This window comes from Simochromis diagramma, unplaced genomic scaffold, assembly GCF_900408965.1.
Source record: "Simochromis diagramma unplaced genomic scaffold, fSimDia1.1 OVJJ01000753.1, whole genome shotgun sequence".
Classification (NCBI taxonomy): Eukaryota; Metazoa; Chordata; class Actinopteri; order Cichliformes; family Cichlidae; genus Simochromis; species Simochromis diagramma.
This window is the reverse complement of record NW_024387523.1, coordinates 5,590,710-5,616,418: the sequence shown is the minus strand read 5'-3', so window position 1 is coordinate 5,616,418 and position 25,709 is coordinate 5,590,710. Positions and strand designations below refer to the sequence as shown.

The 25,709-nt window shown below is 41.1% G+C and overlaps 2 protein-coding genes across 2 annotated transcripts; both read left to right on the top strand.

The window, feature by feature from the left end:
- The first annotated feature begins 539 nt into the window (after positions 1 to 539).
- On the top strand, positions 540 to 14,633 carry cratb (carnitine O-acetyltransferase b). The gene is made up of 15 exons (XM_040020050.1): positions 540 to 926; positions 1,206 to 1,430; positions 2,256 to 2,374; positions 3,039 to 3,092; positions 6,038 to 6,203; positions 8,177 to 8,351; positions 9,838 to 9,928; positions 10,158 to 10,245; positions 10,330 to 10,430; positions 10,547 to 10,666; positions 11,262 to 11,384; positions 12,230 to 12,365; positions 12,475 to 12,537; positions 12,634 to 12,771; positions 13,782 to 14,633. Exons 1-15 carry the CDS (start codon positions 876 to 878, stop codon positions 13,986 to 13,988), a joined length of 1,857 nt encoding a protein of 618 aa, XP_039875984.1. The 5' UTR covers positions 540 to 875; the 3' UTR covers positions 13,989 to 14,633.
- Positions 14,634 to 16,747: 2,114 nt separating this feature from the next.
- Positions 16,748 to 25,468, top strand: ppt2b (palmitoyl-protein thioesterase 2b). Its single transcript, XM_040020051.1, has 8 exons — positions 16,748 to 17,178; positions 18,522 to 18,675; positions 20,311 to 20,406; positions 20,887 to 20,994; positions 21,125 to 21,208; positions 21,338 to 21,422; positions 21,742 to 21,796; positions 22,382 to 25,468. Exons 1-8 carry the CDS (start codon positions 16,987 to 16,989, stop codon positions 22,523 to 22,525), a joined length of 918 nt encoding a protein of 305 aa, XP_039875985.1. The 5' UTR covers positions 16,748 to 16,986; the 3' UTR covers positions 22,526 to 25,468.
- The last annotated feature ends 241 nt before the right edge of the window (positions 25,469 to 25,709 follow it).

Below are 25,709 nucleotides of genomic sequence, written 5' to 3'. Positions count from 1 at the left end.
TTCTTTCTAAAAACAAACCAGACTGTTGATTTGGTCACTCTTAAATTTTTGCTGTTTCTCTGACAGGCTCACCCTAAAGATGGCGTCCCTTACTAGCATTTTTTTAATGATTAGGATACCCGATTACGACATGGTACCCAAATTCAAGAGTGGATTCAGTGTAGTCTGTTCAAGCCATGTATGCTATGTCGGTGTCATGAAATCACCTCTTGATCGTAGTCTTATTTATTAATGACCTCTGTGTGAGTGAGTGTAACATCAGTGACATCAAGAACACTGCATTTAACCTTGTTCTTGTAGTTACCTGCACTACCTCCAGTAGATAAAGTTATTAAAATACGATGTTAGAAGACGATTCAGAAAATAATACTAAAATACACGATTATTGTTGCATTTTCGCAGCTGTAAAAAGTGGTATCAGGTATGTTTTTATGTAGTCTCGGGTTACAATGTCGAACAAACCCGCCCTTTGTGAGGTCATCAGGCCTAACAGCGACACCCCGTGGACGGGGGCGGCAGTGCGCCCTTTGTCTCGGTCACGTAGCTGTTTACGGAAACATTTTCACGTCCGCACGTGCGCCAGTTTGTCACTTCTGCACGGTACGTGAGGGTTCGCGTGCCCTCGGCTCGAAGGAAGGGGCAGGCTGTGCTCGGTTTTTCTCCCGAAATATAAACGAGTTCAAACTTAATGCGTGTCGAGCGATGAGGACTGTGCTCTGCAGCCATCGTGGAGAAGTAGGAGGAGGTCCGGGCTTCATTTTGCCCGTCTGACCTCGCGCGAACTGTGCAGAAGTTGTCGTGAGCTAAAAAGGCCCAGCTGGGTTTTTTGTGTGTCACACCTTTGAACACGGAGCGGATTTGTGACGCGAGGAAAGATGATTTTTAGGAACATTCACTCAGGGACCTGCAGAGCATGGCTGTCCCGGGTGAGTCGACGTTTGTTTTCACACTTGCTGTCATGCTAAAACGCTGAAGCCTTGTTATACTCTCTCTGCGTGAGCAGAAACGGATGATAAACGGACAAGAAGCAGCGGGTGTTGCTTCCACTGTCATATCTTTGACTCCTTTTCTTGAAACGCCCTGCACTCTCTGGCATTTGGTCAAACCTCTGAGGAAGTTCCTGCACTGTGCTCACATGCACTTACTGCTCTTTCAGCATTTTCATATGAGGAGCTCTATTTCACCTCTTCACCTTCCACCTGCAGGTTTCCCTGAGGCAGGAGCTGTGTTTCTTCTCCTCGGTGCCCCCACAGCCGGTGCCTCCTCTGGCCCAAACCCTACAGGGCTACTTGCGGGCGCTGGAGCCCCTGCTGCCCCTCGAGGAGCTGAGCCACACCCGTAGGATAGTGCACGATTTCGGCCGGCCGGGCGGGCTTGGTACACAGCTGCAGGAGGGTCTGGAGAAGAGAGCCAGACTGAACAAGAACTGGGTGTGTAGCAGAGTAGCGGAAGGGGAAAGAATCAATGAAAACTCAATTGGTGACTCCCACACGAGCCCCTCAGAATCAGTTAATTAGAATAACTTATTCAAAAATGCCCTGATTATTTGATTATTATTTCTTGGCCACTTGTAGACAAAACATTAATTTGGTGATGTTTTGATGGTTTGGACGTTTTCTCTCAATAAATAGAGAAAAAAAATCAGTAAATTAATAATGGTTGAGGAAAAACGGCTTCTGTGCAAGCCTAAATGTGTGATCTGATGGTTTATAAGCTGGGTAACTGTTTTCAGAAATTAACTTATTAGACCAAGCAGCATTTTTCCAGTCTTCTGTTGCCCAATGTCAGTGAGGCCATGTGAATCACCATTTTCCCCTCAGTGTATATCTACACTATGTTGCAAAACAGTGTTTCAAAATAGTTTTTTTCCCCCCCCTATCGATTAAAAACAATCACTAAAATAAGCATTACTTTATGATATTGTATGTATTTAGCTCTTGTTCTGCATTAAACAAACTTATAATTTCAAAGTTTAGGGAAAAATGTTAAAATGTATACCCTATTGTCGAGAATCAAAGAGGAGTCATGTCTTGCTTCTTGTCTGTGACTTAACTTTGCAGCAAAAGTCTGTTAAAAAGCTTTGAGACACACACACACACACACACACACACACACACACACACACACACACACACACACACACACACACACACACAGACTCCAGTAAAAACAAAAATCAGTGCCTCTGTGGTTTTGGTCCTTTTTTTTGAACTTCAGAGCTGATTTCCGTGCCCTTCCTTTGGTCTCCCCTGCAGATCTCGGACTGGTGGGTGCAGCGGGCGTACTTGGAGAGCAGACAGCCTCTGCCCGTGCACTCGAACGCGGCTATCTCTCTGCCCCGCAGAGATTTTAATGACTGGAGGAGCCAGCTGGTGTGAGTCTACATAAACTGATGTAGTGAGACGGCAGAGAACAGCTATGTGGAAGTGATGGTGCAGAAACCCGTTTAATTAAAATTAAACATTAAAGGGTGAGATGCTGATGTTAACTCACAAAGTTAACATCAGCATCTCAACGCTGAAGATGTGTTGGCCCGCGGTGTATGTATTTTGAACACTCAAAGCCTCACAGTTCATAGCACGTAAGCCATTTTTAGATTTCAGTACAACAGCAGCAACAGATCTTTGTATTACTTTGAGTGTGTAAACACAACAGAAGTGTTAAAGGACACAGAAGCAAAAGGGTTTAGTTAAGTGTTGCTGTGTCATCATGCACTTATGATCCTGATACTCACACCTGCTGTTTTTATTTTTATCATTTAAAGCTTGCAACATGATGTCCTGCTCCTCTGTGTGCCAAAGTCGTTACTGCCTCTGTTTACTTCTTTCAAAAGACAGACGCATAAACTGAATAGGCTGCATCTGTGAGACTGAAAAGGGGGTCCGTTTCACTTAAATTCTTTAGATCTCATCGCCTGAAAAGGGGAAAAAAAAAAAACATGAATCATGCCATTAATGATCTGAGGTTTCACCGTGCTGCTTTGTTTAGCTGAATATGATTTGTGTTTATAGAACCGCTTCGTGTCTGTTTCCCTGCAGGTTTGCGTCCAGACTGATTGCAGCCGTTCTGGACTTTAAGGCCAAAATAAACACGTGAGTCTTAATTTATGGAACATGTTTGGAGCAGATCAGTGATCAGTATGGACATGGCAGGACTTCCCTTTTCTGCTCTAAAGGCTAAAAATGATGAGGACACTAGTACAAAAAGTAACAGCATTGTCACCAGTGAAAATAGAAAGTCAAAAGTTTTCAGCGAGCATTCACTGGCCGCTTTATTAAGTACAGCTTGCTAGCTGCATTAATGCTTCACAGCACAGATTGAACAAGGAGCTGGAAACATTTCTCTGAGATTTCTGACCATATTGATGTAGTAGCATGCCATGTGTGATCTTCTGTTGCTTCAAGTTCTCACAAGGTATGCTCTTCTGCATACCTTGGTTGTAATGAGTGGTTGTCTTGAGTCACTATCAGGTTAAACCAATCTGGCCATTCTTCTCTGACCTCTGCCTTCACAAGGCATTTTCTCCCAGAGATCCGCTGTTCGCTGGATATTTTCTTTCTTGAGAAACCTTAGAAATGTTTGTCTGGGAAAATCCCAGCAGTTCAGCAGTTTCTGAAATGCTCAGGCCAGCCATGTTGAAAGTCATTTAAATCACTTTTCTTTCTCACTCTGATGCTCAGTTTGAACTTCACCAAATCGTCTTCACTGTGTCCTCATACCTAAATGCGTTGAATTTCTGTCATGTGATTGGCTGATTAGATACTTCCGTTAACAAGCAGTTGAACAGGCGTAACTAGTAAAGTGGCAGATGAGTGTGTAGCTCAATTGTTTTTGTCGCAGTTGAAGTTGAATACGTAACAATCACGTAAAAATATTTCTATAAATATGACTCTTAAACTCCTTTCATTGATAGTAATTTAACTAATGTTGTGTTAAAAACAAAAAGCTGTTTCAGGCTTTTTGTTAATGTTTGAAAGAAAATGAAAGTGAGAACTTAAAACTTTCGTTCTTGTAAAAGAGGAGCTTTCATTTGGTTGAAACCCATGAACCAAAGTCTGTAAAATGGCAGTGACGTTTACACAGAGGTTCAATCAAACACCTTTTCTTTTGGTTCACTCTCCCACTCTGTGTTCACGTATTCTGTGTTTAGCCTGTAAGCTATACACAGATGCCAGATTAAATCAGTGGAATAAAAACTAAAATATGTCACACTTTATAGTGCAGATCAAGTACAAGCTGCTATACAAGTCATATTTACTGGTGCCCAGTCTCTCTGCTGTGTGGTGGTGGTGGGGTTGGGGGGTTACTATAGTAAAATACAGTTATTCCCTTTAGAGCTTATGGAGCTGGTTATTACCCGGGGGAATCACAGGCTCTGTACTGGTGTCAGACTTTGCAGTAATCCTCTGACAGCGTTTAAGCTGCGGCGCTGCAGTTGGTTTTATTCGCTTCTATTTTTGTGCTGTGACCTTTGACTCGGCTGGCATCGCCTTGTGTTTTCTCTGCTGCATGAAGTTAATCTGCGTCTAAATGTACTCGCCTGCACATATTGTAACAGAATCTGCAGCTCAGTGCTGCAACGTCTGCTGGAGTCTCTGTCTCCCCGAATGAAGCATGAAAAAGGTGTTTCAGTGTCGGCGCATTCAGCATAGCTCTGAATTTTTAAACTCCAAAAAGTTTTTTCCTCTTCCTTGTCTTTCGCTCTCATTTTCATAGCTACTCTCTGCTCTATTCCCACTGCACAAACTCTGAACTATTGAGTATAGAAAGTTTCTGCTGCTGTGCATTTCTGATCTGAACTCTTTTATCACATTGCACTTTATTTTGTTGTCATGCATCCTGTAAGATTAAAATTGGTGTTACAGTGCTGAGTAACAATCAGGGGGCCTTGTGTTGATCAGTGAGGGACGCCTTTATCATAGTCTGTGGACTTCAGCAGCAATAGTTTAAACTCTAACAGGGAGATAAGATTTAAACTAGCTGGAAGTGGAACGTTTTTAACTGGCTGATTTAGGAAGAAGTCGGGATCAGAATGACCCGGCCTGAACCGGCAGGCAGAATTTGGGTTTTTCCGAATAACCTTAGGGTTAAGCCTGGTTTTCTGTATTATGAAGGTGGTCCACTTAACAGGGTGCATCAGCATGGTAACTTGTGCTGTAGAGAGGTTACAGTTTGGAGATGAACGGGTAGAAATCACTGTCCGCTGACCAATCGATTCTCCCTTGGATCTCTGTTTGGAAGAGCAGGAGGGTCTGAGATGTTTTAATATTATTTAAAGTCTTTGCATTTCCCCCGATGAACATCAGTAAAAAAAAAAAATCTAGATTTTTTTTCTTTTCTAAAAGTATTTTACCTTTTTTCTTGCTCTATAAGCATTCATATATAATCCTAAAACAGGACCTACTTGTACTTTGTCACCTTATACAAAATTGGCTTTTTGTTTGTTTGTTTTTAATTGAATTGCTCTGATTGTTAAACACCACTGTGGCTCCCGCTGAAAGAGTGGACACTAACAATGTCTGTTATACATTACTTTAATTAAATAGTCAGTTATAAGCCATCAGATTCTCCAGTGTCCTAATGAGACATGTTAGAAGTCTGTAGACTTTCACAGTCTGCATTTTTGCCTGCTGACAGAGTTACAGTAGGTGCAGCGTCTTATCAGGTGAGGTCCTGTGCAATGAGCAGGTCTAAAACTGATGGGTGTCTTTATTCTTTGCACAGTTGTGAGATGATCAGCGATCCTGCACAGAGATGTTATTCATTGTCCCTCGGTGTATTTAACTAGTGCAGGGTGCAGTCAAGAAGAGGGTAACCCATGTCTTTGTAGGTGCAGGCAGTCATTAAGTGACTGTCTTGAAGAGGCGGCAGCTATAAGTATACGCTCATTGTTCAAAACATGGCTGAGCAGAAGGGGCGGATTGAGGGTTTCATCTTACTTGGGGAAACAACCAGAGAGGGTGACTGAGGAAAACAGAGGTAAAGGATGGGGGGGAAAAAAACAATAACGACTGACGTGTTTCTCTTTGTCTCTCAGCGGGCAGCTGCCGGTCGAGTTCATGCGAAGGAAGCCCCTGTGCAAGGAGCTCTACCCGCTTCTCTTCTCCTCCTGCAGGATCCCCGGCCCCAAACACGACTACATTGCTCACTACGGCCGCTCCCGCCGCTCGCCGACGCACATCACTGTCGTCAGGAACTACCAGGTGAGTCGTGCCTGACAGGTGGCAGAGGATGGATTTAGATGGTCTCTTTTGTTCTTTTCTTGTGTTGCCAGTCAAGTCGAGTCTTGTGCAGTCACATCTGAAGCTGCTTTTTGTGTTTCTTAAACTCCAAGTTGATTGTTGATACACCAAGTTTTGCAAACAGAAGTCACGTGATCGTACAGGAAGCTTTCTTCTGAACATTGAGTACTCTGGCAGCACATTATCCCACGAGATCGTTGTTTTATCTAATGATTGCTGGCTGTATGTGGATATTTCATCTACATCTTGATTAAAAGAGAAGCTTATTTAGTTTGTAAAGTATCTGCACATAAGTGGAGAACCAGTCAGCAGATGTCTGATTTAACATTGAGTTCAGTTGGGTAATTAGAGAAAGGAAGAGAAGTGTTTAAAAGCATGCTTCTTAGCATTTCAGACATCTGTTACTTTTGATCACAGGAATTCTTAAACCATGAAAACATGTTTGATTCTGGAAAGGAAAAAAAGCATGAAATGAGATGTACTAAATCTACACAAAGTGTTTCATAATGACTAAGGACTACTGCATACTCACATCTACTGTACTTTTTATTGTAGGTTAGTAAGTTGTTCATCTTTCAGAAGACGCAGCGTCCAAAATTAACAAAATATCCTGGATGTTCACCTCTGGCGCTTCCTGTTGTGGCTCAGTTTTTTTCAAAGGTTAACAGATTTACTGAAAAGGCCTTCTGCTGCCAAAGTGACTTTAATTGATGTAGGGCGTGACTCATTTGCAGTGCGTCAAGTTTGGTGGAGCTGCAGCAGAGAAGTGATAGAAATAGTTTGTTTTTTATTTAGTCTGTTTCTACAGGGTTTATTAGCCACAAGTACAACATCAGCTCTCTCTCTGGACTGATGACAGTAAGCGGAGTTATTGTATACTAGTAAGACAAATGCTAGTTTGTGTTTTTAAATACATTTTGTAGCTCAAGTTAAAATCTATATGTATATGCACACCATTTAATCTGAGGTATGACTGAATGTGATGCAGTCAGCATTATTTGCATGGACTCTGATCTGTCGAGGAATTGTTCTCCTTTCATGGACGAGTGCAGCTGCGCTGTGTTGTTGTGGCGCCCTCTGATGAACACGTCGACCCAGAGTATCCTAGAAATGTTCAGTTGAAGACACAGTGTGACTAAACGCTGGCCAAGAAAGTCTCTGGATATAAATACAGGACCCAGAGAGTCCTGTGCTGCTCTGCACGTGTGGGGCTGGGCATCGTCTGCTGAAACAGCTGCTGGGTGGGGCGCAGTACAGACTGGAGCGCCTCGTCTCAGCACCTCAGCCAAGAACAATCGGGTCAGGGGTCAGAGATGTTGCAAGGCTACAGCTTGGATACATGAGAGTCCCGGCAGGAAGTAGCTCCGCCTCTAGTCAGGCGTGACGCTGATGACAGTGGTGTGCATACACTGATTTTCTGTTCAGAGACTGCTGCCTGCAGAAAAGAGTAAACTAAACCAGCTGTGAGGTGTAACTTCATTCATGTGGAGATTAATAATCCCAACAACAAGCAACCAGAACCCAAAAGTGCTTTCTTAGAGATTAAAATGATGCAGTGAGAATTTTTTATTTATTTATTTAGAAATGTACTCGTCAAAAAAAAGTGTCTCATCCACTGAGCCTCGGTTTTCTGATGGACTTTTGAGGATATTTTTCAGGTGAAAATTCTTTTTGTTTTTGTAAAAGGCAGAACAGGAAAACCCTCAAAGAACTTAAACTGCTTAACAGAAATTCAGATTTTATCGTCTCAGCTCTGAACTTGTTTGGTTTTTTTGATAACTGTAAATGTTGGTGTTTCTGTGGATTTGAAGGGTTTTTTGTGACTGTAAAAAGCACTTAGTGCAGCTTAGTAATCGAAAGATGCCCCCGCTTTTAGTTTTGTATTGCTTTTAAAAACTTTGATCTTACTGACATGGTTTTCCTCTTACTCCCAGTTCTTCCAGCTGGAGGTTTATAACAGCGATGGCTCGCGGATGACTGAGAGTCAGATCCACGGGCAGCTGCTCAGGATCAGGTCTCAGTCTTGGAAGACGGACAAGGAGCCGATGGGCATCCTGACCAGCGAGCACCGCCACACATGGGGAGAGGCTTACAACCGCCTGCTGAGAGGTAGATCACCACACACGCAAGCCGGTGCTTACTACTTGACTGCTATCTCACTGTAAGCTGCTGCTGTTTTCGGTTATTTTAAGAGAGCAAACAAAACTGATCTGTTAATGGCTCAGTTTAAGAAAATACAAATGTGAGAAACGTCTACATGCCAAGCTCTGACTGTAGGATTAACATCCCCTGATGTTGGTGAAGCTTTGCTGGTGTTAGAGTAGCATAGGATACGCCCTCGCATCCATTTTTCTGATGTGCTTGAAATGACGTCACAAAATCTGAGGTTCCTTTAGAGCAGCTTGAAGGTGGCGGCCAAAGGAGGCGTTTTATTAATTTTTACCTCATTATAGATTTTAGATAATGAGACCCTCCAACTCAGTGGTTTTATCATCTGCTTTGTAGAAACCTAACTACACATAGGAGACAGGAGAGGGTGCTGTGTACTTGGAGCAGCTCAGTGATCAGAACTCTTCATGTTTTCAGACGTAACACCAGTTTAATGATGGATTGATTACATGTCTCAAAGCAGTTTTAAGTGTTAATGTTTTATGCCTGCATCAGCAGAAACCCAATAATCAATCTTGGTTGGAAAAACTGAAACGTTGGTGATGGACGAAACTCTCAGACACTTAAAATGACCAAAAGTTGGACTCATTATGTTTCCATCTTGTTATTTTCATACTTAGTCTGCTGAAGTAGTTTTGCATGATTCACAGCTCAAAATTATCCTCATTTATTTAATACTGTGGGTGCAGCCCCTCAAAGGGAAAGAAATTTATTTTCAAGTAAGTCATTAAGTTATAAAACAGTAGTTTGGGACAGAAGAGCCAGAGTGTGTACGGACAGTGCAGGAGCTGATAGAGGAGAAATGTTAATAACCGTACGAGCTGGCAAAGGACAGGAGGAGTGATGATGTCGAATAGTTTGACTCTTTTTATTTTAACTCCTTTTAATACTTGATAAATGCAAAAACAAAAAAATGTGAGATTGTTGTGTCAAACTTGGAAACCAGATGGAACTGTAGAAAGAGGAGTCAAAGGAGCTTGCAAAGAAAAGCGTCTGGACTTCTTTAAGTTGCTTGAAGACGTTTCACCTCTCATCTGAGAACCTTAAGGCAGCTTTCTTCTCATTGGCTGCCACGCACAAACAGCAGGTCCTCCACAATGACTTCTTTACGTCTGTGATACAATTAGTCGTTGCTTTCACTGAAGTTGTAGATTGTTTTGGTGCATACAAATATAAACATACCATTATGTATGAGAACAAGTATGAAAACGTGTTCTCTAGTATAAAATAAAAACAATAAACAAATGGGGAAATAATCCTAGTGATAGCAGCACCAACAAACAATACTTAACAGAAAATAAGGAGAAGCAATCAATAAGCAGGAACAAGTGGAGAGGTTAAAAATTTTTGGGCATCATAAAAATAACGGCTACATGTGGGAGACGAGTTGATCGGGTTTAAACGACACGGTCTCTGTGTGTATCAGATAAACTGAACCAGGAATCGGTGCGGATGATAGAGACGGGACTTTTCTCCTTGTGTCTGGATTCTCCAGTCATGAGGATATCAGATGAAAAGTATGTGTGTACACACACACACACACACACACACTGAGTATTTCTGTGTTTGCTAAATCAGTTGAGTAATGTGCAGATATTATTGTTTCTTATGGAGGTTTGGAAACACTGCACAATTATCACTACCCGTATTTGAGCTATTGCTCCATTTAAATGTTGTGCACTCTCTCTGTGGTTTTCTGCGTGTGAGCTCTTGAAGAATCGCTTGTGCAACCACTTTAATTGACAGGTATGCGAGCCGCAAGGCCGCGCAGGTCCTTCATGGCGGCGGGACGTTCTCCAACAGCGGAAACCGCTGGTTTGACAAAACGCTTCAGGTGGGAATGCGCACATGAATGGCGAGAGATGGCTTGTTTAGAGCAGCTGACGCAGAGTGCTGACTCGTGTCTGTGTTTGAACAGTTTGTGGTCGGCGAGGACGGCTCGTGGGGTCTTCTGTATGAGCAAGCCACGGCCGAGGGTCCGCCTGTAGCGACGCTGCTGGATCATGTGATCGAGTATTGGTGAGATGTTGGAATGAAACTGCAGATGTGCTGAATTAGTCAAGAAAAATTGAGCTGAGGTGGAGAATGATGGGGTGTCTGCTCTGAGTGTTTACGTTTTTTTTTCTTGTGTGCAGTGAGAAACCGGACACAAAGAGGGCGCCGCTGCTCCCGCTACCAATGCCCAAGAAGCTTTACTTTCACATAGACAGAGAAATCAAGAGGGACATCGAGCACGCCAAGCAGAACCTCGACATGTAAGCTCCCCACTTTTTTTTTTTTTTTTTTTTTTTTTAAACTTAAACTCTGAGCTGAGCTCTGCAGTGCGCACTGACCTCTCCACACACCATCAGCTGCATGTTTGTGTTTGCTCTGAAATCTGACAGAGGTGGAGAGAACTTGCTCTAAAAGAAGGCCGCAGGAGTGTAAACAGATTTATCTTTGCTGTGTTTATGTAACCTTGATGGAAATAATGCCTCTGTGGATAACTGTAAAGTCATTTTTCATAATCCACTGCTGTCCTGGTCAGACGCCAAGCTTTTTATATGGTCCTGTGCAATTTCAGAGCTCTCTCAAATCATTCAGATGCCAAAATATGATTGAGGAATAAAGCTTTTTCTTACGTGCAGTGTGGAGTTCAACGGGACTTAAAAATATTATATGGAAATGTTTAAAATAGTGAGTCAAAGTAGGTAGAAGTAAACTTTGTTTTCTTTCTGTCACATAATCTAGTCATTTCCCACCTCCTCTCTACACTGCTGTCTGAAAGCTTATTTAAAGCTGCTTCCTTGAACCTTGACTTTAAACATAAAATCAGCACAAATGCAAATGTTTGTCCTGAATTTGTTGCAGCCTGATCAACGACCTCGACGTTAATGTGTTCAACTTCAAGAAGTTTGGCAAGAATCTTCCAAAGCAGCACCAGATGAGCCCAAACTCCTTTATCCAGGTCGCCCTGCAGCTCGCCTACTACAGGTCAGTGCCAGCAATCTGCTTTTCTTTTCTTTTTTCTTTTTTTGTGTGTTGTTTGTTTGTTTGTTTGTTTGTTTGTTTGTTTGTTTGTTTGTTTTTAAATCTGCTGTTAGAATTTCCTGCTGTGCTGTGGTTAGTCTCAGACTGGATCAGATGGCATTTGTAGTTTTTTACTTCAACCCCGTTGCATTAGAGAGGGAAAGTTACTTTATTAAATAACTGGTAATGTCCAGAACTGACCCATTTAGCTGCTTTGTGAACCGACCGATCATAAAATAGATTCCTCTTCACTCACACCAGTCCACCTGGTAATCTAACGCCTTGTTTGATACCTGGACTTGATCGGATGAGTTCTGTTGGAGTAATTGGAGTGACTGATTTACACTGATCGGCCACTTTATTAGGTATAGTTTGCTGTTACTGGATGGATCCATCCCTTCATGTTGTTTAAGACCCTACTACCCAAATGTTGCATCAGAAAATTAGACTCATCAGACCAGGAAACACTTTTCCCATCTTATTGTTCAGTTTTGGTGAGCCCCTTTGAACTGGGGCCTCAGTTTCTGTCTCTTAGCTGACAGCAGTGGCACCTGCACCTGGTTTGGTCTTCTGCTGCTGTAGTCTGCCTGCTTCTGAATGCATGTTGTGTGTTCAGAGATGCTCTTCTACATACCTTGGTTGTAACACGTGAGTTCTCTGTAAATTCTGAATGTGCTAACTGTCTACAAGAGTGAGAATCATTAAGTTTTGTTTTCTGCTTTGTCTTTAAAGTGCAGCACTTACTTGAGATGAACACCTCTGCCTGTTAGCAGCATTGTCTCTGATATTGGCTTTATTTTTGTCTGCAGAGTTCACAGTGAAGTCTGTTCTGCCTGTGATATCGCCACTCAGAGGATGTTTAGAGGAGGAAGGACCGAGTACATCCGCTCACCCACCAAGCAGGGGCTCCAGTTCATTCTGGCCTTTGATAATCCGTCCGTATCGGTGAGAAACACAAACCCTGTGAGAAAGTTCTCCCGCTGAATGGGAACAGAACTGTTGGAGGATTTTTGTAGCTTGGATTCAGAATGTGTTTATTTTTTGGGGTTTGCAGCGGGAAGCAAAGCAGGAGCTGTTCAGAGAAGCTGTTGATGCCTACTCGGCTCTGACTGAAGCGGTAAGTGTTAAATAAATGTTAAAACATTTATCTCAAAGCTGCTGATTAACTGATTCAAAAACACTCAAACAAGAGTTTCATTTCTCTTTTGTTCAGGCACTTAATGGACACGGCATTGACCGCCACCTGCTGGGGCTCAAGCTGCAGGCCATCGAGGAGGGCATGAGCATTCCCAAAATCTTCATGGACACGGCTTACGGGCTAGCAACACACTTTAAGCTCCGGACAGGACAGGTGTGTGTGTGTGTGTCTTTGTTCGAGGTGTTATTTACACTGTTGCTCAGTAGGAAATGGGAATTTTTTTGTTGTTGTTGTTGTGTGGGTTTTTTTTTTTTTTTTTTTTTGTCGTCAAATGATAGTGGCTATATGAGAGGGAATTTTCTACCAGATAATCTCCTGTGAAGTTCCTGTGAATTTCTTGCAGCACACGCATACATGGATGCTTTGAGTTTCCTCAAAATGAATCTGTTTCTCTTCCTCATTTTAGGTGTTGACAGTCAGATGTGTGGAATTTTTGTAGGTGTTTTTTTTTTTTTTTTTTTTTTTGCCCCGGGGTCAGCTCCTGATTGTTTGTGGTTTTTTTCTGGCATGCCTTAGTTTTCAAATGACAGTATATATCAAAGCATTTGTACAGTATAGCTGAATGTTCCAGATTCGCACAGTTTTAAAGGGGATCTGTGCTGCTTGGTTGAACTCAACGATGTAGTTGTTTTGTTTCTCCTTCTTATCTTTGACAAAGTTGTGTTGTCTCATGAGTGTGATTCAGGAAAAAATACCCAACTGGCTGTTGAGATAATGACAAGTTTCCAGTTAGCAGCTATGATCACCGGTTATGTGGATTTTGACCAGTTGGAGCATAAATTGTGACGGCAAATTTTCATTTAATTTTAGTCATAAAGGAGGTTGTTGATAATAACTGTGATGAATTGTTATTGGTCAACAAAGTTAACACGGCCCAGCTCGCATTGAAATGTAGGTGCTTGTATTTGATGTTTTATGAGCAATTAAAAACACTGTAGATATGAAATGAGAACAGCAGAATGTGAGTTTGAGCTCTTGGCATCTGTACAGATCATGTGATATAACTGGAAGCTCTAGATCAGCTGTCTGGTGAGCCTTAGTGTTCTCGTGATGAAGAGTGAACTTTGAGACTCAGATTTGAGGATTTGTGTGTTTTTAATGACGTGTGCCCAGCTTTAAGGCCCAGTTCCATTATTGATCTCCCTCCTGTCTTGTCTCTTCAGATGCCTGCAAACAACACGGACAGCGTGATGTGTTTCGGTCCTCTCGTTCCTGACGGCTACGCCGTCTGTTACAACCCTCAGGCAGACCACATCCACTTCTCCATCACGGCCTTTAACTGCTGCGAGGACACTAACGCAGAGAGACTCGCTCGCACTTTGAGGGACACCATGTGTCATCTGCAGGAGATGTTGCAGCCTACTGTGTAGAGCTGCTGCTACAGCGTCCAGCAGCAAGATACCAAACATTGTCTCTAAAGAATATTTTGTACGACTTTTGTAGGGGTGCTTTTTTTTTTTTTTTGGGGGGGGGGGTTATGCTTGCTACTCACGCTTCACTCGAGCATTTAATTGTGTGAGAGCCTGGAAAAGATCTCTGCAGCTCTCGGGTGCTTTTGTTGCTTCTTTAAAGTTTGGGTGAAGCGATAAATCTCTTTCTAAGCTGTCAAATTTGCATCGTCATCGTTGCATTTCGAAGCATCAAATTCCACAGCGTCTCTCGATGAAAGCGAAACGACTCAATGTGACACTCCAGCATTAATCGGAAACGTCTACGCGTGCACTCCTTTGTACAACTTGTGAGATGACCTGTGTCCTTCAACCTTTCATATTTCACTTTTTCATCAGAATTAATGGGAAAGTTGGATTTTTTTTTTTTTTTTTTTTATAGGTGAAAAAGGTGGTTTGAATGGACCAGAGGAGAGGAATTATTGAGGGTGATGTGGTGTTTTTGTGTCTGAACTCGACCTGATCGTGAGATGAATTTTGAATAAGCATAATTTTTGTTTGTTTATTTGGAGGATCTTGTTCTGCACTCAACCTGCAGGACTGGTTAATAAAGCCTGTGCTCACATGGTTTCTCACTCAAATTATTTTGTCCATGTTAAAGTATGAGAGTGAGGATTTCCATTAAAAATCTGACACTTTTTCAGCAAAGTGGCATCACAGAATCGCAGTTTTTCACCCAATCTGATTTCTGCTCCAGTGTGCCCCCTCCAATGTTCAAATCTGGACACAATGAGATCTCAACTTTTCAAACCTCATCAGCAGAGCATCTGAGCTCCCTACTTTACGAAAGGTACATTAAATAACTACAGTGTATGCAACCCGTCATAGCAGACCACTACCTGATGAATAACAGGAAAAGCTGACCCTTCAGTCTAGGCTAAAGGGAGGTAGTTTGCTGACGTGGTTCTCCTTAGTGGTAAGGGTCACTGCAAATCAATACAACATTATCTGGAGTGATAAGTTTATCTCATTGTGATGTGAGTGTTTTCTACAAGGATGATGGTACTCCTGGCCAGTGTCAGGGGGGAAGGGGTCTGTGGCTGTATAATAGATGTTTGAAATTAAAATTAAAGCAGAAAGACCTGTCAAAGCTGCATGCCATAAGTGATCCTGCACAATTAATAAAGCTGCTCAGTGGGTGGCCTGTACAGGCTGCACAATTTTAAGGTAATGAAACCTGCTTTAAATCACAGAATTATATGCATATAAATAGTACGCTCAGAAATACAGATCCAAGCATAAAAGTGCAAAAAAATATTTGGGAATAATGGGAAACATGAAGTTGCAGAGGGGATACCGCAACCTTTTTGAACAGGCCTGGACTCATGAGGCTTTTCCATAACGCCAAAGCTTGGAGGTCACTGAATGGGTTGAAGAGTATGAAAATGATCTGAGTCACCAGCTCTTAATCCAGCTGAGCACTTTTTGAGGATTTGGACTGGCTTTGTGGAGAGTTGTATGAGAAGTGGTCATCGTCCCTCCACACTGCATTAGTCTGTCAAGCAGCACTGAAGATGAAGCTGTATGTGTGGCCTAACATCCAGATTATTCCTCTTTGTTATCTATTTCTATTTATGCTTATGTTGTGACTGAGATTTATGTCAAAGTTCAAAGGTCAGACTGAATAAACATGCCTGTAAACTGCAGCTTGACTGACTGTCAGAGGAATGCAACAGTAAAATTGTAATTTCAGTTTACAACGGAGTATGCACCAAAGGAGCAAACACCATTGAAAGAGGGAACTGCTTACATCATATTATTATGGCTCTCATGATCAGTAGTTTTATAGTTGCATAAAGTGAAACATTTCCCAGTTTTAGCTTCGTATTAACTACCAAAGTTCTTATTTGGTTCGGGTTTTTGAAACTTTGTAAGTTTCTGTAAAAATAAAACAAAAAAGTTGACAAAATGTATTAAACTTTTTTAGTGAAATGCTTATAAAACATTATTTAAAAAATAAAACTTATTTAAAACTTGTTTTCCCTGTCACTTATTTTTTATAATGTTACAATATTTATAAAGGCAGACGGTGTCTGAGATCGATAGATTGGTGGACAGAAGGCCATGCTAAGGGACAGCGCATGAACAACCCTTGAGCACCAGATCCATAGAGGCAGGGGTCAAGCTAAAGACTGATAAGGTGCCCTGGAGACTATCAAACATATAGTTGCAGAAGGTTAGACGCAATTGGACCCGTGTAAGTTGAGAGGCACAACCAGGTGGTTGGGACAGCGTACAGGAACATCTGTCCATATACTGACTAGAATTCCCTGATGGGAAACACCACCAAGGTGGTTGAAAACAACAGGGCTGAGGTCCTGTGGGACCTTGAGTTCTAGACATACAAGCAGCTGCTGGCTAACTAACCCGATATGCTGATGGCTGACAAGGAGCAGAAGACCGTATTTGCATTTTATTATAACATTATTGGCAGCAACAAATAAATAGACTGTGTTAAAAGCATTAAAATATTTGAGTTACACAGCCCAGCATTAAATGAATTTGATAAAAATCAGAGAGACACTGTTAAAGCTGCACATTAAAGAGTAAACAAGCTTGTTATGTTACATACTCGCGTCACGGTGTGTTTATGTTGTATCTGCGCGTGACCCTGTGGGGCAGCGCTCTGCTTCCCGCTGATTGGACGAGCGGAAGCAGGAAATGACGCCAGTAGCGGCCGCTTCACCTGTAATTTAAAACCGGAACAAACGAAAACAAAAAGCAGGGACCAGCTGTGGAGTGTTTCTGCTTTTCCTGGAGTGTTTTGAGCACTCTCACGGAGAAGCGCTGGCCGTGAAACAGCATCGTCTAAAGGAGCACAACTGGACCCAGAATAATGGCACATTAGCAAAAACCCAACAGTTTAATGCTTTTATTTTTTTTACAACACCTTTTCTCGCCTTTATTACTTTAAGTTGTGATGGAGGGTTTCGGTTGTGCCAGCTTGAGGATGAGGAGGAGGAGAAGCAGCAGCGGGGCAGCCGGGCTGCTGTGGCCGCTGCTCGGTGCGTGTCTCTGGGCTTCGGTGGTCGGGTACAAGCCGGTGATCATCGTGCACGGTTTGTTCGACAGCTCAGGGGATTTTACAAACTTACAGCGGTTCATTAACGAGGTGAGTGTCGGGGCTAACGGAGAGGCTGATTCAGGGGATAGTTAAGGTGTATTTTACAGTAAATCCTGCAGGCCTTACAGGTTATATCACCACATGTTTATCAGCAAAACGTGGACCGTGCAATATGCATCTGCTGTTAGCGAGCTTTATGGTAAGGGTAATACATTATTTAGTGATTTAATATGAAGTACTTTCTGCTTTATTGATGTAGAAATAAAGCAGCAATCATACAATTAACGGGCTCATTATAGAGAAGTTATTGTGCTGTAATATAACACCATTCTGATCAGAGTTGTATTATTACTGTATTATTACTATCATTAAGTTACTTTCCAGAGCTGTGTTTGGTTTTCCTGTAATTTTTATTGCATATGTCTGGGGTAAGATTAAATATGTTAAAAACAGTCTCCTCAGGCTGGCTTTGCTCACAGATGGGGAGAAAATGACAAAGACTAAAGCGTTCTGCTTTATTTTAGCGACTTTTTGTAAGTGCATAATATCCTGTCAGTTACTTTACCAAATTGTATTTTTGTTCTGTTAAATTTCTCATGCTTAGTTTTAATTATTGAGGTTTAGTTAACTGAAATAAACCTGTTCTGGACTGCGAGTGTAGAAGAAAAATAATGTTCTTTATAATAGATACACTAAAGCATCTTGAAGTCTCTCAGTACTCACAATGATAAAGTGATTAATTACTACTAATCTTCTACTTCAACCTCCTCACACACACACACACACCTATAGAAACTGTCAAACTCTCACCAGATGATCTGGCTATGTATGCTTGTTTCTGCCTCAGAAAAAAAGTGTTATCTAGTTATCTCAAAATTTCAACTGATTTTCAAATAATTTTCTCAATTTTGAGTTATTTTCTGAGAAGTTTGAAGTTAAGAAGTTAAGATTTTGAGATAAAAAATGATTTTTTTTTTTTCTGTGTCGGGAACAAGCTTCCATACCTGGCTGATGTGACTTGTGTGTTGATATTTCTGGAGTTTCTGTGGACATGTCAGGAGAGGTTTAAGAGGTTAAAACCAACATTAGGTTCCTCTTTATTTATTTTTTCTGGAAACCACAGAAGAGACCTTTGTGGTTGGCTTAAAATACCGAAAGCGGATCTGAGGCCTTGTTTTTTCTGCTTTAGTTAATTTGCAGTTCAGTGATTCAGAAGCTTAAACATCCTCAAGGATAACTGACAGCACCGGCATCTGAAGTTACTGAGGGCACGTTGCTGATTCTTGTAGCTGTTCAATGCTATAATATGACAAATCGCTTAGACGCTGTGCTTCCTGTGAGTTTTTCCTGTTAAATGATGCGAAACCATCTCCTTCTTCCGTCTCCTGCAGTCTCATCCAGGGACGAACGTGACCGTCATCGACCTGTTTGACAGGGGCGCGAGCCTGGAGCCCATGTGGAAACAGGTGGAGGGATTCAAGGCAGCTATCTACCCAATAATGCAAAACGCAGCAGATGGGGTCCACTTTATCTGCTACTCTCAAGGTGAGCGAGTGCAAATTGCAGTTATGTGTCCATGGTTTCTCTGGCAATCTTGCTGAGGGAGATATCAGAGCGACACTATTAGCTGTGAAGGTTTATTTTCAGGAAGAGTGTTTAATGATCTGTTTGCTTTAGGATTTCTGCTTCAGTCAGCTGCTGGAAATTCCTACCACGCAACGCCATATTGTATTTCAATGTAAATTTCCCCCCCGAGGAACAAGTAATGCAAACGAGATTCTCTTCACTCAGCATGTTTCTGTGAAAAGGGAGCACACCAAAAAGAAAAAAACATGGACTTACTCTGTGTGCTTCTTGATAAAATAGTTTGTCTTTATGAGAAAAGCATTATCTTGATTGTGGAATGTTTACTTGTCACCGTCGCATGAGTGGCTCAGTGGTGCAGTGGTTTACACATTCGATCCTGGGAGGAGACGCGCATTTCTTTGGGATTGTGTAAGGAAAAGTGTCTCAAACATGTGGGCCTTCCTGCTGTGGCGAGCCAAAAGTAGCTTCTACACCTCGTTCGAGTATTTCAGAACTTCAGCATCTTTGTGAGAGGAAATGACACAAAGTCTTAGCGCCACACTGACTAATGTACTGCTAGCTCGAGTTTGAATTCCACTCTACAGTACAATGAGATGCATGTCAGGTTAACTGGTGTGTCAAAATAGCCCATAGGTGTGAATATGGGTGTGAATGGTTGTGCAACCTGCCCTGGGCGAGCCCCCTCCGTGTCTGAATAGGATAAGCCAATCCACGCTCATTAAAACTAATTGACGCTAGAAATAACACGCATAACCTGGTGGACTAACTGGGAAGACGGGTTCTCCAGGCTTCAACTGAAACACATCCACCAAGACAATTGAGCCTAATCAGATGTTCACTGAGAAATCACAGACGATGGAAAAAACTCCTGGCTGGTAGCAAATGGAGGATCGGGATAGGAGATCAGATCTTTAAAGAATCTGAAACTGTTTAAATTTTGACTCTAGCACAAATGGTCACAACATTCAAGTTAGCTTAAATAAAGTCCACAAAAGGAGCTTATGTAAACATATTTAAACTAAAATTCTAAATAAAGTACAGAACCTGATGCAAAAAGCTGACTGTAACACAATAGAGTGTCTCTATAAAGTAAAATGGCTCAATAAATTCAACAAAGTGAAATAAAACAGACTAAAAATAACTTACTGGATGCAGTGAAATGCACAATAAACGACAATAAAGGTGTTGTTAGAGTTTAAAATGTCACAATGATACAAGGTTAAAACATGTGTTAATACAAGAGAACAGATGTTTCTCTGCTAAACAGATGTGTTGATCTGCAAAGAGATTTTGACTTCCTGATTTGAATTAGCCTGTCAAAAAAAATTGAGGTGGTTTGCTAACTCTCTCCAGGTTTGTTTGACGAATTAATGATCAAAAATGGATTTTGCAATCAAAATAACTGGATATAAGACCTTTGAGCACTGGGAAATTGACATACGCACAGTCAGCTGACCAGTTATCTGTCTGTCACTGCTCTCTGAGGCACTTTTTTATCTAAGTGGGTTATATAACATTCAGTGAGAAGGTTGGAAGGTGGACTTGCTCTCTGAAAAGCTACACAAACATGTGTCTTTATTGATGTTCTTACAGGTGGTCTGGTTTGCAGAGGGATCCTCTCCACTCTGTCTGACCACAACGTCCACTCCTTCATCTCCCTGTCCTCACCTCAAGCCGGGCAGTACGGAGGTGGGTCCAACATGGAGAGCTTAGTTCAGCAGCGTGTTTTAAATGCAGTCAGTATTTCTCTGTTGAGAATCTACTAAAACCCTGTTAGTGAACCAGTGTCAATATCTGACCTGTAAAATGAAAACTCTCATGATCTCACGATGAGAAGCTGCCTGATAATTATCAGCAAAATCGTAAATTAGGGAGTAAAAACGCAACAATGAGTTAGTAAGACTGATGTTGTTGGACCTGTTTTTATAAGTTATTGTGTTTTTTTAAGAGAATTTTAGCTCAAAGCCTTACTGCTTCATATCACTCTTGCTGCTCTGGTGACAAGCCAGAGCTCACAGCTATTTCCAGCATCAGTCAGCAGACTGACACAGTTAGCAGAAAGCTGTGAAGCAATGTGAAGAGAAAGACTGCAGAAATACTTTATCGTGCTGTGGACTGATTTATTCTCTGACTTGGTCATCATTCTCGCTCCTCTTTCTTTCCCCTCAGACACAGACTACTTAAAATACCTCTTCCCTCAGTTTGTGAAGTCAAACCTCTACCACTTGTGTTACACTGCATTAGGTCAGATGATATCCATCTGCAACTATTGGAACGGTGAGACTCCAGGATGACTTTTTTCTCACAGATTTTGAAGTCGTCAAATTTCTTTTTTTCCCTGCCTTTTTGGACTTTAAAATCATAAACGAGCAGTTTGATATCGTGTTTGCTTTTCACCTGTCTGCAGACCCCCACCACAGAGACCTCTATGTCAACAGCAGTGATTATCTGGCTTTGCTCAACAGTGAGAGACCCAACCCAAATTCAACAGGTCAGAAAAAGAACAACCAACAACAACCCTTATCAAAAATTACTCAGTGTAACGAGTAATTACTTATATCAAAATGACTCAGTTAAAGTGCACAGTAGCCATGAGGTGTGTTTTATTTGCCATCTGCAGAATGGAAGAAGAACTTCCTCAAAATCAAAAAGCTGGTACTGATTGGAGGACCGGACGATGGAGTCATCACGCCCTGGCAGTCGAGGTGACAGCATCCTCTGATTTTATTTCCCTGAAATCTCACACACATGGATATCTTTAAAAGATTTTTGGACTTTGTGAAAGTTGCAACTAATGAATTCAGATCGAAATTTTACAAAAATAATATATTTAAACTCATTGTGGTGCTAAAATAATTAAAATAAGACTTTAGATCAAACAAGGCTGCATCATATTTTCTGCTTTAAAGGGATTTCAGTTTATTCTTTGTGGTCACAGCTGTCAATGACATCTTGCTTCGTGTAACTGTGGATGATCTGATGACTCTCATGTGATGCTAACACACTGCTTTCATGTCTTTACAGCCAGTTTGGATTTTATGACGACAACGAGACGGTTGTTGAAATGCAGCACCAAGATGTGAGTGAAAGTCAGAATACATTTTTTCATTTATTTCTATCTGTTTTCAGGTCATTTAATTCAATTCGAAATAAGTTATATAACACTAATTCACAATAACAGTCCTCTAAGGGCGCCCAACAATCAGACAATAAGCGAGCACTTGGCAACAGTGGGAAGGAAAAACTCCCTTTTAAGAGGAAGAAACTTTTGGTAAAATCAGGCTTAGGAACCGTGACCAGCTGGGATGAGGGGAAGAAGACAGGAGAAAGACATACTGTGGCAGAGATCTAATGATCAATAAATATATAAAATATAAAAAGGAGAAACCATGATTCTTACCAGAATAAATCATGACAAACTAAAATGTTTTTCAGTTTAACACAAAAACAAAACAAACAAAAAAAAGATCTTTGTTCTGATGTCTTTGACACGTTAATGGGTTTGTCATAAAGCAGAGCCATCTTTTATCTATGTCTCATTTATGGAGGTGCCCCTCCCAGAGCTTTGTTTCTAAAGAATAGAAAAATACATGCACAACCCCACCAAAAATCTGAGGCGGTAGATTTATTAATGACTCCCTCGTGCTGTGTTTTCTTTTTCCAGCTGTACTTGAGAGATGTTTTCGGGCTGAAGACGCTGGCGGCTCGCGGAGATCTGATCCTCTGCTCTGTTCCCGGCGTTCAGCACGTCTGGTGGCACTCCAACGAGACCGTGTTCCACACATGCATGGAGAAGTGGCTGGTGTAGCACAAAACCTCTTCACAGCACACACATGCAGACGGACACACAGAAAAACACACAAAAACGGTCGACCTCTACAGCCTCGGTTATAGTGTCTTCTGTAGGACATGAGCTGATATTTTGGGGGGATTACAGCTGTGAAAGATCATTTGGTGATGTCAGGATTGATTTTAAACCGTCTTTCATTTTCATCTTATTTAACATTTAAGGAGAAAGTTTAACATTAGGGGAAAAAATTTTGTTACCTCTCTCTCTTTTATGTGTACAATACACGTTAGGCTATACCAGAAGCAGGTTAGCTTAGCTTTGCACAAATAATGGAAATAAAGGGAAACGTCTAGCCTGCTTGTGTGTGACAAGGACAAAACCAGCACTTTTAACTTCACTCACTAACTTGTTTATTTTATTTGTCTGAATAAAGTAAGTGTAAAATGACATTGGCAACTATTAGTGGCGACTACTAGTGGGCTGAGAAGGTACTGCAGGAAGGCTACAGTCATGATTGACAGATTGATAGATGGATACTTTGTTGATTTGTATTCAAATTTTGTTTTATAATAGCATAATAAAGAGTACAAAATAGTTCAGTCTGCAATAATTAAACAACATAGCTAAAGTAAAAGTGGTAAAAGTATCACAGGTGCCTACTGAGGACCTTATGCTGTGAGATTTCACACATAGACAGTGATTTAAAAAAAAAAAAAACAGAATACAAAATAAAAATGAGGTTAAGGAGAGTAGAAAGTATCACACTGCAGATTGCTTTAATAAATAATATGTACTCTATAAATGTAAGAAACATTTGGAGGAATGGTTAATCTGCAGATATTTCCTGGAGTCCAGCTACCAACATAATGTTGCCAGCATTTTAAAACCCCAAAAATATCACCATCACAATTTGATTTTTGGGTGCATTAACAAAAAAACATTTAACATGTTATTCAGTGGGCTTAAGAGTGCTGGTAGGCAGATTTAATGCAATTCATTAATTCATTTTTAATGATAACACAGATCCAGGCTAGTGGCTTTCAGCTGCTATGTTGAGCTAACACTCTCCATTTATTCCCACTGATGTCACCTTTGCGAACAACGTGAGTCCGGCCCTCACCGTCATACGTAGATGGTATGAAAGATGTACGTTTCTAAGGTTGTTATAACTAAAACTAAACTAAAAATTAAAACGACATATTAATAAAATAAAATGAACTAAAACGAATTAAAAAAATAGAGGACATGATGATGGACGGACATGTTTACTGAGACTGTGGATGTCTACATAGATTGAAACTAATAAAAACTAAAACTAACATTTTTAAACAATAAAACCTTCAGAACTGAATTAATTTATCCAACCCTGGAGATACGTACATGTTTTATACTGTCTGCGGTGTAGTTTCGGCTTGTCGTGCACGTCTTGTTCTTGTTCGGGTGGGTTGTATCAGTACAGGGATCAGGGATTTCCATACATCTTTTCAAACTGCTTGAAAGGATAAGATTTTCTGGAGAAACCTTTACCATAATCTAACCTGTAGCATTACCTCGACCAAGGCTTGATTCATAAAGGGGAAAAAAAGCACATTTCCCAAAATGTTACACTTCTCCTTCACGTATTTATTTTAAAAAACCCACATTGTTGCTTTTGGAGAAATCCAGCACATCGCTGCCTGTTTGCTGATGGCTGTCAGACGGGGTTTTAGCTGCTTTTCTGACTTTAAAGGAGCACTCCAACAATTTTTCATTGTACCATTACAAGGGACAAGAGTGCTAGCAGTCATCGTAGCAGAGGATTAAGGATATGTTGAATTTTATTTACAAGTGTGAGTCCAGTTTGTTGTTACGTTCTTCCTGCCTGTTTCACGGCAAACCTCCAGTTTTAATGCGGGCTTTGAGGTAAGTGAGCTGTAGTTGTCCAGCTGAGCTCACCAGTGTTGCTGTATCAGCAAAGTTGGCGGCATGCCCCTTTTTATTTGAATAAAAATATTAGTTTATCACTTTAAAAGCATGCAGTGTATCAGACGGTGTGCGTCTGCTCCATCAAACATACCTCAAAGCCGCCACACAAACACGACAGTGCCTGAGCGACGTTAAGTCGTCTACATGTTGAGACTTACTGCCCCGCTCGTCTCACGTTGAGTCATTTATATGTTTTTCATTCCTCCATCTTTAACCCCGGTGTCTAATTCAGAGTGAGCCTCCGATCTTCTCATCAGTTTATTGTAACTATCATGCAGTGCTTTGGAGCTTTACTCCATCGCTTTTGTAGATGAAGCCTTAATTTTTTCCCCCCTACATGCCTCAGTATTTCATGCCCATTACCAAAGTGCTACAACACACTGCCTTTAGTGACGGTGCTAAAAACAATGATAGGGAGGGGTGGCATTGGGCATAATAAGACTAGAGAGTGGCAGTGATATGTTAGTGTTTACTGGTCCACCGAACCTCCCATCACATTTAGATATCTCAGGCCTTTTAGCAACCTTCATGTTCCTTCTTTTCTGTTGTTTAAGGGATTCATTTGTAATACTTTTAATTTATACTTGTCGTTCTTATATTTCTCAAAAGGACAAAAAGCGGAGCGTGTATTTGAAAGATAAAACAGGAAAAGAAACTTAATGGTTAAGGATGAATTGCACATTGTAAAGAGAAGGGATGTTGTTGAGATAGGGATGGTTTTATCTGTGTTCAAGCTACTATGTTAATGTTATTGCATCTGTTGTTCATGTATGCTCGTGCAAAGCCAGAGCTGACCTGACCGCATCAGATGTGGATAGAAGGGATGTCCCACTCTGTTTAGTTTTCTTATTAAACAAATAATAAATGTGGATATGGACACTTTTTTAAATCCTAAAACATAAAGTACTATTTTAACAGTTTCTACCGGGTTTGTGTTATAAATGAACAGGTGTCAAATGCTGTCAGGTCTTCAATAAAAGACAATTTTGAGCATTGTTTGTGTTTGTGCTTTGTCCTGTCAGTTAACAACACACATAAATAAAGCCAAAACTGGTCTTGTGAACCAGATGATTTTTTTTCTGTACATTTTGCTTCCAAGGACCCAGACTTTATTGTGATTTTTTAAAGGCTCTTGAACAATAGTTCTCCAGGCTTTCTGAAGGACTTGCAGAGTTTTTCTTTGGACATCGGCTGCTTTTTGACTCATTTGCAATCCAGTCCTTGTACCTGATCATTT